General features: G+C 41.9%; 1 protein-coding gene across 7 annotated transcripts in view; it reads right to left on the reverse strand.

The window, feature by feature from the left end:
- The window catches only part of PLAGL1 (PLAG1 like zinc finger 1), a 49402-nt gene that overhangs the window by 23185 nt on the left and 13769 nt on the right, over positions 1 to 12448 (reverse strand). For 4 of the 7 annotated variants that reach the window (XM_068938530.1, XM_068938537.1, XM_068938538.1 and 1 more), the window contains exon 2: positions 6088 to 6130. The exons of 1 other annotated variant lie outside the window; for it this stretch is intronic. In XM_068938530.1, coding sequence (XP_068794631.1) covers positions 6088 to 6106 — 19 coding nt within the window. In that variant the 5' untranslated portion in view covers positions 6107 to 6130. Of the gene's footprint in view, positions 1 to 3173; positions 3371 to 6087; positions 6131 to 12448 lie in introns of those variants that run through there. 2 more of the 7 variants (XM_068938534.1, XM_009673594.2) reach the window with 2 other exon arrangements.

The raw sequence follows: 12448 nt of genomic DNA on the forward strand, positions 1-12448 counted from the left end.
AATTTGAAAACAAAATGTAAAGCTACTTTGGGAGGAAAATGGAGGAGACCTTCATTCTTAGTCTTTATGATCCTGTTAATATTGTCCTCTTTTAAGGCATGACGTAATTTCTTGAAAAAACACAGACCTTGGGAAGCTCCACATCTGGACAGACACAAAAAAGTATGTAAGTGAAAAAAACATTCACACATAGAAGCGTCACACCCGCCAGTCTGCTGTGTTTCCATTTTCCTGTTCTCTTTTTCCCAGGATCTAACCTACACTTTTTTCTACTTTAAAGACTTTCAGTGGGAAACATAAGTTAATTTTCTAATATCCTGACTGATACAGTACTCAAGAAATTATGTCCACCTGAGCTTTTTTTTTTTTTTTTTTTTAAATAGACTCATAAAGGATAATAGAAATAACAACAGACTCAGCTGTAGTATAGGACATTTCCCTTACAATAACTATTCTCCTCTGGTGCAAGAGCTGCCTTGAGGTGTACTTCTCTGAAGAGGAGAATTACATATTGCATGAATAGAGAGTTACTGGAGAACTACATTTGAGTTGCAAAAATTTGTGGCTTTAGAGAAGATCGCAGATTTTTTTCTGCGGATAGAGCATTCTAAACTCATATCACAATATATCTCCATAAAGCCCTAAAATCCAAAGACTTTTTCTACATTTGTTTCTGATTAATTTGCAAAATTTCTTTAAAACTATTTCAAAAAGTCATAAAAACGTAAAATAGAAATCATAGTAGTCTCTATTACTAAAATACACTTCTACTAAGAAACACAGCCTCACAAAGCAAAAGTGTAAGCAATTTGATTCAGTTTTCATACTTTCCTAGCTCAAAGAACAAGATGATCAGCAGATGTTAAAGGCATCGTCTTGGGAGAAATGGACTATTTGTCAGACATCTATTTGTATAACCCTAATAATTTAATACTTACTTAGAGCTATATATGCTCACGTAACCCGCAGTATATTTGGTGTATCTTATGCTGTCGGTTAGACGCCAATTACTTTATACTACTTTTACTTCCAACATCACCAGGAGACCACAGTGACCACAGTTACCAAGATCCTTGATGTCAGAAGAGCCCCTGGTCCAACCCCCCCATGTCAAAACATCCTCATATACTTCCTCACACACCTGTGGCTAAAGACATTCCAATCCACTAAATTAAACATAACACTCTTTCTTGCCTTATCACCCAATTAACAGAAAATAAATGCTACCTTTTGTCACAGGCAAAGATTCTACTTTCTTTTCCACTATACTAACAAAAAAAGCCCTGGTTCAGCTGAGCTTTCCATGGCTGTAATTCTTCTTTATTTACACCATTACAACCACCCAGAAACCCTCTGTTGGTCAACATCTAGATTATAGCATTAAAATGATCTAAACCTATATATCTTCCCAGCCTCAATTTTAGCTGCTTCCAATGCCTATCAAGTGTAACTATAAATACAGCTAAATCAGCTAACACTACTGAGATATTCGTATAACAGTAATAATACCGCTCACAAACACCTCAACGCTCACATCAAATCTCCTTGCTTGAGATCAAGGCTTTTACATCTCTGTCAAAATCATAAATGCACTTGTCTTTCCCTCTGAAAATCTTGGAAACTGAAAGGCAGAACTCACAAGCAAAAAAATGTTGATACTTTACAACTAAACAGAATATTTTCATTTTCAGGATCCCAAAGTACTCTACAGAAAGCATGTTTGTATACGAGGCCCCAGTGCTTCCAAGAAAAACAGATAACTTATCTGTCACAGAGAAGAGCAAACCAAGACAAAACTAATAAGATTACTAGCTCAAAGTCACTCAAATTAAAAATGCCAAACTGAGGAACACAAATTACTCCAGTAAAACATAAACCTTCCCAAACAATTCCACTGAAATTATGGGATTATTCAAGAGTTTTAAAGCAACTGCACACACACACAAATACTTTGAATCCGGTTCACAACACAAAAACAATAACTGCCTCGTACAAAAAAGGCAGCATGACAACTAGTATTCCATTCGGAGCTTCACTTTACACTTAAACTGATACACGGACAAGTGACACCACATCGCCTTTCTCCTTCAGTGATAAGTTTGCCACACCTGAAAGTAGTAGCGTTCAGGAGCTCAGAAACTTTTTCTTCAGTCACCACAGAAACTCATAGGAACTCTGGGGATTTGTTCTCCTGTTTTAAGCAGGACATTTACATATGAATTACACACCAAATTCCTTTGCTCTCATAAACTGTTCGGGACTTGCATGAAGAAAATGCTGCTTCTTCGCTATCATCCTCATCTTGCTATTCTTTGTTGTCTCAACAAAAAGAGCTGTATCTCTAAAAGCATCAAGCGTAATGGCAAATCCATCTCTTGCTTTTGAGTCTTCACATAGAAATAAGTGTTTGGAAATATAAACTTACATTTCAAGGGATTCTGTATTCCTAGATTTTCTGTCAGGCAGGGCTGCTTATTAGCCAGTTGCCATATTTGAGTATTAACACAGTGATATGCACTGGTCAAAAAAACATCTGATGCAATTCAGCGGATTCTCAAAGACATAAAGCACTGCATATAAAAGCCTACATAAGTGACCGGTGTTAAGGACCTGACTGTAAGACCCAAATACCAAATTATTTCCTATTACTTTTCGTATCCATTAATCACCATCAGTTAAAAAACAAATAAACATATACCGAGGCTAAAAACAACAGCAGAGTCACTTAGGTGTTTCCCATGACAGAATACAATGCAAACATTGTTACCGCATTCGGGAACACAAATGCAAACATTTCACAATCGTACTATATTTAGGAAATCAAAACAATCCTTACCTTACTTACATTTGTGTTTTCAGTAAAAAAAAAAAAAAAAAAAAAAAAAGTCACACTATTCCAGCCCAAGGTGGCAGGAAACGTGCCATCTTCGTTCAGCACAGTTTTCCAAATACCCCAGTGTTCAACTAAGTCTAACTCTAGCTCTGTTTTGTTTTCACAAGAGGACCCATTCAGCACCATGTGCTCCTTTTCAGCTGTCAACAAACAGAAGCGGTGAATTCCCCAGGGCTTCACAAAGCTAGTTAGGCACAGCCATTCATTTCTCCAGGAAAACAGGGCATTGATTTCAGAGAATTCCCAGGGAGCAGCTCCAACAAAGAGATCAAAGACCCACCTCCTCTCCTGCTTTGCTTTCGGCCCGCCTGGCCGGGATGAACAGCGACAGGTTGCCCCAGGACGGGGCTCGAGCCCCCGGACCACCTCGTGCTCCTTTCACGCTCATCTGCTTCCTACACCCCAGGGACAGCCCCTGGCGCGAACCATGACAAACCCCTGCATTCAGGCAGCATAATATACTGCACGCTAGTTCATCTGAGGATAGAAAGAAAAACAAGCTCTGAGGGAAGTCCGTTGCTTCCCTCCTCGGTGGAGCCTCAACAAGTGCCAGACGTTTTATAAACTTCTCTCTTTTTTTTTTTTTTCTTAGCTTCTCCATCAAAAATGGAGAAACACCGGCTGTCACAAATTCATCAGGCAGAAACTTCACTGGGATGTTGGCTTTTTCAATTTACTTCCGCAGGCTTGAAGAGATAGCTACTGCAGTCTGAGGTCCAGCCAGGGCAGCCCTTGTATTGTGTAGCCGTGAAATTCTCTTTGTGTAATTCACGCTAGACTACAGCTCTTTTTTTCTACATATCTAGGGTTCTTGTTCTGTTTAGGATATTTTTTTTTCTTTTTTAATTGTACATCTAGTCCTCATTAGTTTGATCTGGAGCAACATTTCTAATCCTAGAATTTGACCTTACACTGAACCAAGCATTAGTGAAAGATGGTGCTGTGGTTAAGGTTAGGGACTGAGTATTTAGGCTACACTACCAAATAACGTGGCCCAGAAACTGTTTACTGTCACTGACACCACCACGTCCACATGTCTCAACAATCCTCCCCCTTCTTCCCTCTTCCCCCGCAAATAGGTTGGTTACGTCCATATTCCTTACTTGGAACAGACCCTGGCACATATTATCCCCAAAACATGCCTTCGTGTTGCCCATTAGCACAGGAAAATATTAGCCCATGGCCAGGCTCTGTTATTTACTATTATAAACACAGACATAAAGGTCATGGTCAATTCCTGTCCTATCCGAATTTCTCATGTTACTCTTCTCCTGGCCACTGACATTTTTCAAAGGCACTACCTGGTTGTCACGAACCCACATGCACCTGTGTTTCCACCAGCAGGAATGTGGAAAGTCCCCTGGGCACTGGTGCTGCCTTGCAATTACTCATACGTCTTCGAGTCAGAAGAAGAATATCTATCCTACTGGTAGGCCTGAGTATTGCAATAGTTGCCACAGCACAGGCAGCACACACTCAGAAGACCAGAGACGGGCTGCCACAAAGTAGTAGGGACAACTAACCATTGCACCAAAGACAGCTGAGAACACAAGGAAATATAGAATCACAGAAAAACCTAGGTCAGAAGGGACTTCTGGAGATCGTCTGGTCCAACCTTCTGTGAAAGCAGGGCCTTAAATTAGGTTATCGAGAGCCCGGTCAAGCCAAGCCTTGAATATATCCAGAAAGGGAGATTCTACCGCTTCTCTGGGCAGCCTATGCCTATGTTTAGCTGACCTCACAGTGAAGAATTTTTTCTTATATCCGGACAGAATTTCCCCTGAAGCAACTTGTGGCCATTGCCTGCTGTCCTGTCACTGTGCATCCTGGCAAAGGAAGACTTCCACTCTCTCTGTAACTGCCATTTAGGGTTTGGAAGAGTGTGATTAGATCCCCACAGTAGCCTTCTTTTCTTCAGGCTGAACAAACCCAGTTCCTTCAATCTTTCTTCGCATCAAGTTCACTAACCCGCTAATTGTAAGGGAAAGTGTGAGAAAGATGTTGACATTGAGCTGAAGAGAGGAAAATGAAACAGTGCTAGGGCATAAATTAGCTAAAACAGTTGACCTAGCTTAAAAGCCTGAGCAGAGTTGAGGAGTGGTAACTGATTTTGACCAGGACAACCGTGCAGTCACCTTACTCTCTCTCCTTTCCTTAGTATTTCACTCCTGGCAGCAGTTTTCCCTGATGACACGGTCAGGCATGTTGCATTCCTTATGAATCTTTTTTAGAATTCTCCCTCTAGCTTCATGGCACTTGAACATCCCCTCAAATTGCCAGTAGGTAAATAAAAATAGAAAAATGTACTTTCTTAAGTAACTTGGTGTTGAAGTAGGTATATGGCCTCCACAAATAGCTGTTATTTGCCAGTCAGCCACTAACCTTTTTATTATCTGATTACAGTTATTGACAAAAAAAAATTTTTCCTTTGTTTCTCTGAGGACATATTAGAGACTAATAATATAGGTTTCCAAAATTCCCCTCTTATACTGCACAGTGTGCAGTTAGGCAGCCTGGGAAGGCAATGATAAAAAGTGGAAACTGAGACACTAGACAGATTCCAAAAGAAAGCATTTAGATTAGATCTGTAAGCATAGAAAATGCACTTGATGCTGCAGTTATCACAGGCTGGAGCAAGAAAATGTGAGTATCAGGGATGCCATAAAGGCAGTTTTTTGCAATAGCTGTGACAGCAAATAATAATATATGCTGTTTGTATATTCTTTGTTCTTGAAAAAAAAAGGATGGATAGTAATAATGAGGCATGAGATTTGGCTGTGGCTTGGATAATGGTGCCTTGGTAACACAATAGTTAAATTCACAAAGGGATTAAAAAAAAAAAAACCACGCACAAAAATTCACTCAGTAATAATCCTGGATGTTATTTGTGCCAAAGATAGTTAAAACATTTTAGACAGAATTGTGATTTTTAAAGTCTCAATGACTCAGTTTGTTCTTACACTATTCATGGGCCAGATTTTTACAATCTTACTCATATTAAGTCATGCCCTACTCCAAGAATAATTCCATTGATTATAATGGTAATATTGTTCCACAGATGTCTCCGAAGAAAAGCAAATGTAAAAGCAGACTTTATATTTAAGATAAAAGACATCAATCTTGAGCACATCTGGGAATTTGATAAAAACACATGGTCCAAAAAAATCACTGTGGGATGATGGCAATGTACTTACATAGCAGGTCTGTGGACATGTTTACAGATCAGGCAAAGGAAACCTACATAAAATAAATGAAAAAGAATGATCAGTTTTCTGAACTTAGACTATTCACATTTAAACCTCAAGCTAGTTATCATACACACATCTTTTCAGTTCTTTAAATGGAGAGAACGTATCTAGGGAAATCTAAAAAGAAAGCAGTGCATTTTTTGCGGAGGAAAAGAGTAAATCCATCTATTTTTTTATTTAGGGTGAAATATTGACCCTCACGATTGTTAGCAAGCTATTTCGAAATTAGTTGGTTTTGGCTGGAAAAACTGTGGGAGGAGGAGACTGGAAGAAGGCAACGAAGATGACAGGAAAAATAGACGGCAAAGAAGAACGTGAACCGAGGAGGAAATAGCCTCAAGGGGAGTAAAGAAGTGGTAACATACGAGTGCATAGCAGGACGGGGTGCAGAGCAGACCGTCGGTTAGAATATGCCATGAAAAAAGCCGTGACTTTGCTGGATAGTCCGTAAGTGAGATGAGGAAGCTGCGACTCTGCCATCTGCTGCCATTTAGGGACAGGCTGAAATGCCCATTTCAAGTTTGAGAAGATGAAACTCCTGGTGACCCAGTAAAAGCGTCTAAGTTGGGGCCTTAGCTTGAGGATGTGCAATTTGTCCCTTGACATAAGAGCAGCCTTGATAAGCATTTCCCCCACCATTTACTCAGCAATGATGTAAATACAGATAATCACTGAGCAAGATAACAAGTACGATGATTACATGTATCTATTTATCAACTGATAAATATTTGTATTTCCATCTGTAAGTGCTCATAGGCCTCATCCCAAGTCCATGACACGCTTGCTAATATAGCAAGCGTGATTTACTACGTGTGTAATCACAATATAACCAAATCCCCGTGGATGCAAATACAGTCAATCTGAGCATAAAAGATATTATGCAAAGAAAATATACCTTATAGATGCTTCAAATTTTAGAAGTTGGAGAGTTTTGGCATCAAAATATAAAGAGCTGCCTAGTCTTTCCTTCCCATGTGCTTAAAATATTTCTTTCAAACTTATGTTGCCTTCACTAAAGAGCAGACAAGTGCATGCTGCTTTACATTTTAAAGAGTAACTGGTGGGGGGGACAGTGAGGGGCAGTTGACAGGTATGCTGTAGTCTTTATTCCAGAAACTTCAGACTTTCAATACAAAACCAAAAAGATTCCCCCCGCGTTTGGGCTGCACAGATTCCCTGACATCCAGGGGATGAAACCGACAGTGAGCAGCTCCTCAGAGACCTTCAGCAGGTCACTACAAGCAGACACTACAAGCAAAGACACTTCAATTGCCCACACATGCTTATCTAGTGCTCTTGAGATGCCCTAGGGCATCTGAAGCATCCACATGAGGCCAACGCATGTAACACTGGTTGTACAGGAAAACGGCTGCCTCCTGGACCAGGACCTGGAAGTGAGGCAGAACTACCCAGGGCATCTCAGATGGCACTAGAAGCCTATGTTTAAGTAAATGAATCAAGTCCTACAGTATTGCACTTTGGGTCTGTTTTTATAAGAAGCCAGGCAGAGGACACCCAGGATGCTAGTACGTTGTTTCTGTCTGAGATCAAGGGCACAGCTGAACGTGAGGAGCTAAACAGAAGTGCCAGCACGTAAACTTGTCTTCTGTAACCACTGTCCACTGCCAAAACAGTGAACATACAGCTTAGTATAAACTAGATTTTGTCTCAGACTGGGAACGTGCGTACTTGTGTGACAGAAGCAGTAAAGGGGCACGCACACTGAAAAGACAGAAATAGGCCCTTTTTCCCAGATGAAAACAGCCATGCTGAGAGCAGGCTTTCTAAACAGCAAGTTTCCTAGCCTGGTATCAGCCAGAAAACACTTTCACGTTGCAAAAAACTACTTTGCAGTTTGACTCCGTTCTGGCCAAGAGTGAGGCACTTGTTTGTGGTATTTATTTCTATGAACTTGTGGAGTCTTGTGGAGGGAACAGTGGACTTTAATGGCATCCATATGGGGCTGCACACACGCCAAGCCTTCTCACTCCCAAACACAGCAGGCCACATGTTGTCACTGTCAAAGCAGTGTCATGAACTACTAGAGATTTCATCCCTCCCCTAAATTACTAGGCAAAATGATTTGATTTGCAAGCGTTCAGTTTGTAGAGCAATTACCTGGTAAAGCATCACACACAAGCTCTCCCCTTCCATATGGTTTGTGTCAGCAGTTTATCTACATCCTACTGCACCTCAGCCCATCCCCTCCCCATCCTTCAAGCATCTGCCATCCAGCCACATTCCAGTAACTTTGTGGACCATGCATTTAACCCATTTAAGGTTTAGTTGAATCATTCTGTGGCGTCACTTTGATGGTAGTGGAGGGGGCAGGGAGAAGAAAGAGGGGGGAAGGAAGAAGGAGGAGGAGCACATACATCCCGTGGGACTGCAGACCATTCCTCTCGGCACAAGGACAGCCACAGCTCAGAATGGCATCAGAGGGGCTCTGAGCAGTGTCCTCTATTTACCACCACCTGAGGTGCCATAGGTGGTGTTTCTACCAGAGCAGAGCCCGTACCATTCCACATGGACCTAACAGTCCTCCTAAGAGATGGTCAAAGGAACAAGACTCTGCTGCAAAAAAAGGTGTCCCAGAGAATGAGGGCACTATGAAGAGGACAACCATAAATCATCAGGTTGTGTTTCTCCATGGGCCCTCAAACACCGAGAGACTTTCTTTTTTCTTCCCTGTAGGGGAAGATGAAGAAACATTCACAGCAGCAACCCCATAATGCCTATATCCAGCCCTCGGACTACAGACCAAAGGGGAACGTGTCCTTGAGGACATCCAGATCACTGCAACACAAGCCACAGAAGCCACTTGCAGAACAACAGAGCAACAGATGCACCAGCACAAGGAACTACTCTTTTAGCACTCAGTCAGGGTGTCATCTTTGACAGGCAGAGAACAATCACAGCAAGGGTGTATTTGCAGAGGCAAGGGAGTGTAAGCAGAGCTAAGAGCTCTTTCATAAGTTGTTCCAGTTCCTCCCTGCAATTACCTTCAGCATGGACCGAGAACCTCCCATCCTTCTAGCTGCAGAAAACCACCACCATATGCACTGTCCTGCTTCCAGGTCAGCCTTCCGGCAAATAGAGGCAGCTGTTGCACAGTGCATTGCCCCCTGTCTAAGAGGGAATGCAAGCACATGCAGAGTCATGGCAGCCATTTAAGCTGTGCCAACTAGGCACTGTGCCTGGTGGTTTCTGGCCACACTGACCACTTATCAATCTAAAATTAGGTGGTTGGCCACTGGCCATGTTGGTCTCAGTTTAACAGCCCCATTGGCTTCTGTGTTTTTCTGTGTTTTCACTTCTTGTACACCACATTGGTCTTTATATGAAGCGTTGCAGGTATATTGGTCAAAGTTGCTATGCTACACACACAGCCAAATGAAGTTGATTATGTTTGCTCTTAAATACCGTTCTTTCTCATCAGTGGATAGGCAGAGGAGGAGGAGGAGGAGGAGAGCGGGGATGTTTCCCACAAATGGAAACTGCAGCCCTGACAATTAATTTGAGGCAACGACTTTTGGGATCACATCAGGCTTTCAGATATCAGGAAATTAGCTTATGTATTTAGGACGAATAGCACCTGATAGAATAAGTATACCAGCTGGTTAACAGCATTTATAGATAGTAAGACAGTGATTACAGGCATTCATTGAATGAGGAAAAGTTCAGTGCCTTGTGGTGAGAAAGGGTTCTGCATTGCCTATCAAGCAGAGAGGGATGCTGCAGACTATGTTTGTGTAGGAGCTAGGTGAGAGGATTTTAGGTTTGGGGGTTTCTTGCTTAGTTGTTTCACCATTCCCACAGATGTAGATACTATGCATATTGTGTTTTAGAAGTCACTGTAGTGGGCATACTGAGGACGTGTGTGGCTTGGGGTGGGTACATACTGCGACTGTGGAAGAGCCCTGGGATTTCCAGAGTCTCCAGTGGGAAAGGGAATGCCTGCTATCCCTTTTGTTCTGAGGCAGATGATACATAAGTTAGGAAATCAGCCAGTAAGTTTCTGGTAATGGTCCTTGAGGCCCTACCTGTGGACAGGGGTGCATGCTGCAGCAGAGGGAAGGTGACCCCCACAAATGAAAGCACAGCAGGGGAGACCAGCCTGCACAGGACCTCTGAGACAGCTCACGATGCATGCAAGACACGTCTGTGAAGGCTGCTAATGATGGCCTTGATGACTACCTTGCTAACCATGGATATCCTCATTCCCAAATGGCTGAACACTGACCAGCAGTACGAGGGGCAGCAAAGGCTCCCCACTCTACTCCTCTTGTGCCTACAACAGCATCTGGCTGAGGTTTCTGAAGGCAGGTCTCATCCAAAACCCTGTACCCACTGCAGGTTACTGCAGATTTCTAAAAGGATGATGCAATCTTACCACTCAGCACTTGCTTCTCTAGCCCTGAACCTCCTCTTGAGGAAAGAGCAGCCTGACTGCAAGGCAGGCTAAGAAGCAGCTCCACAAGGAACCTTCACAATATCTGCAATGTAAGGCTACAGTTAGCTAGTCCTGCCTGCAATGCAACAGCATTCTCACACCGATATCCGTGTCAGGGCTCTTCCTTTGACCTGACGCTCTTCCAGAGGACATACAACTACTTTCCCTGGCACCATTGTCCAGAAAGCAAGAGGAAAAGCAAACATAGATGTGGAAAGAGATAACGAGCAGCAACAGGAAAAGCTTGCATATTATCACCCTTATGCTGTTGTTATTTGCATGGTGATGTCATCTGCCTAAGACAAATGACAGGAGGACATGCTATCTGTAGAAGAGACCTATGTCGTGCAGAGACGAAGACCTGGAATATAACTTTTGAATTATCCTTCCACTCTGAGCAGAAAGACGGTTGTTGTGACCGAGAGAGCACCTACAACAGAACGGCCCCCTACGAATCCTCAGTGGATGTTGCCAAGTTCCTTACATAACCTCCAGCACAATGGTGGGCTGCAAAAACCAATGCAGATGTCCAGCACAGGCATACCCTTTGTAATGATCTGACACCATATGGCTCAAGAAGGCATCTCAGTATCTTACTGTATGCCAGAGAGATGCACTAGTTAATCAGCTGCTGGAAGTGTCTTCTCCTGACGCTGTGAAGCCATTTCTCCACCTTACTCATGCAGCTGAAAAGGGGACACTGTGTTATACTTCAGATACCATGAAGAACGTGCTGGACAAACAGGACACTAGTATCTTTGTCTATAGATTCACACACCCTCAGGTAGAAACGACTTATTGTTATCTAAGTACCTTTTATCACGTTTTAACTGCGTAAAGGTAAAATGCAAGCAAAAGCACTTTTTCAAAACATATAAACTAAGTAACGTAGCTGCAGGTGTCCTTAAAATACACAAGCAAAGACACGACAGGAAAACCACACTTAACCTACTTACACTGAGATTAAATCAGGAAGAACTCTCTTCCCCCTTATAGAAATTGGTTGCCAGGGTTTCTCTCTCAGCATGCCTTATGCCTCAGGTTGTACCCAAGAGAAAGCACACCTTCGGCAGACAAGGCAGCTATTATACAGCGCTAGAATCCCATTAGCGTTTCCTCCTTGTTCCATCTTGGCTGTCACTAGCACTTGTGTACTAGGCCAGCTGTATTTCTGCTTCCACAGTTTCTGTTCTCCTGAACTGATGAAAGGGAAGGAAAATCATTTCTATTTCATTGTGATTTAAGTACTAATAGAGGAAAAATAATATGCAAGGCCAAACCCTCCTTTCAGAAACACCTATATAGATTCTGTGAACCTTCTCTGAATTTTTTTTTTAGTCGCACACGTGCATTCGCAGTCAGGATTTGGTCCATGCTAAGTACAACTCATCAAATATCTGCCAGTGAAATTTTGTGTATTTTGTATCTACTGTATGTAGCAGCCCTTAATGGACTAAATATGAAATATGGAATTATAAATCACTTTATAATATAATAGTATATACCTATACATTCATAAAATTATAATTGCTTCAAATTATATAATCATACTATGATTTTAAAACAATGTAGCTCTTTTACCACTGCAATACTTTACTGTATTTCCTTTACTAAACAAAGAACTTCAGCGTAACAACGCTGAAACATTTGCATCCCAGTTTTAGCAGTTCGTCTCACTGATATTGCAGAAGTGGCTTCACATGGAAGTCTTATTTGTAAATGTAAAAACTAGTGAAAACTGTAAGATATAGATGGAACATCTCTCTTTTACAAAGGACTATGCAAATGTAAAAGAACTGCGCACAAAAATCACACGGGAGACAACGTGGGTGGAAAGTAATGCACTTAAGGATG

The sequence above is a fragment of the Struthio camelus genome, chromosome 3 (genome assembly GCF_040807025.1).
Source record: "Struthio camelus isolate bStrCam1 chromosome 3, bStrCam1.hap1, whole genome shotgun sequence".
Taxonomy (NCBI): domain Eukaryota; kingdom Metazoa; phylum Chordata; class Aves; order Struthioniformes; family Struthionidae; genus Struthio; species Struthio camelus.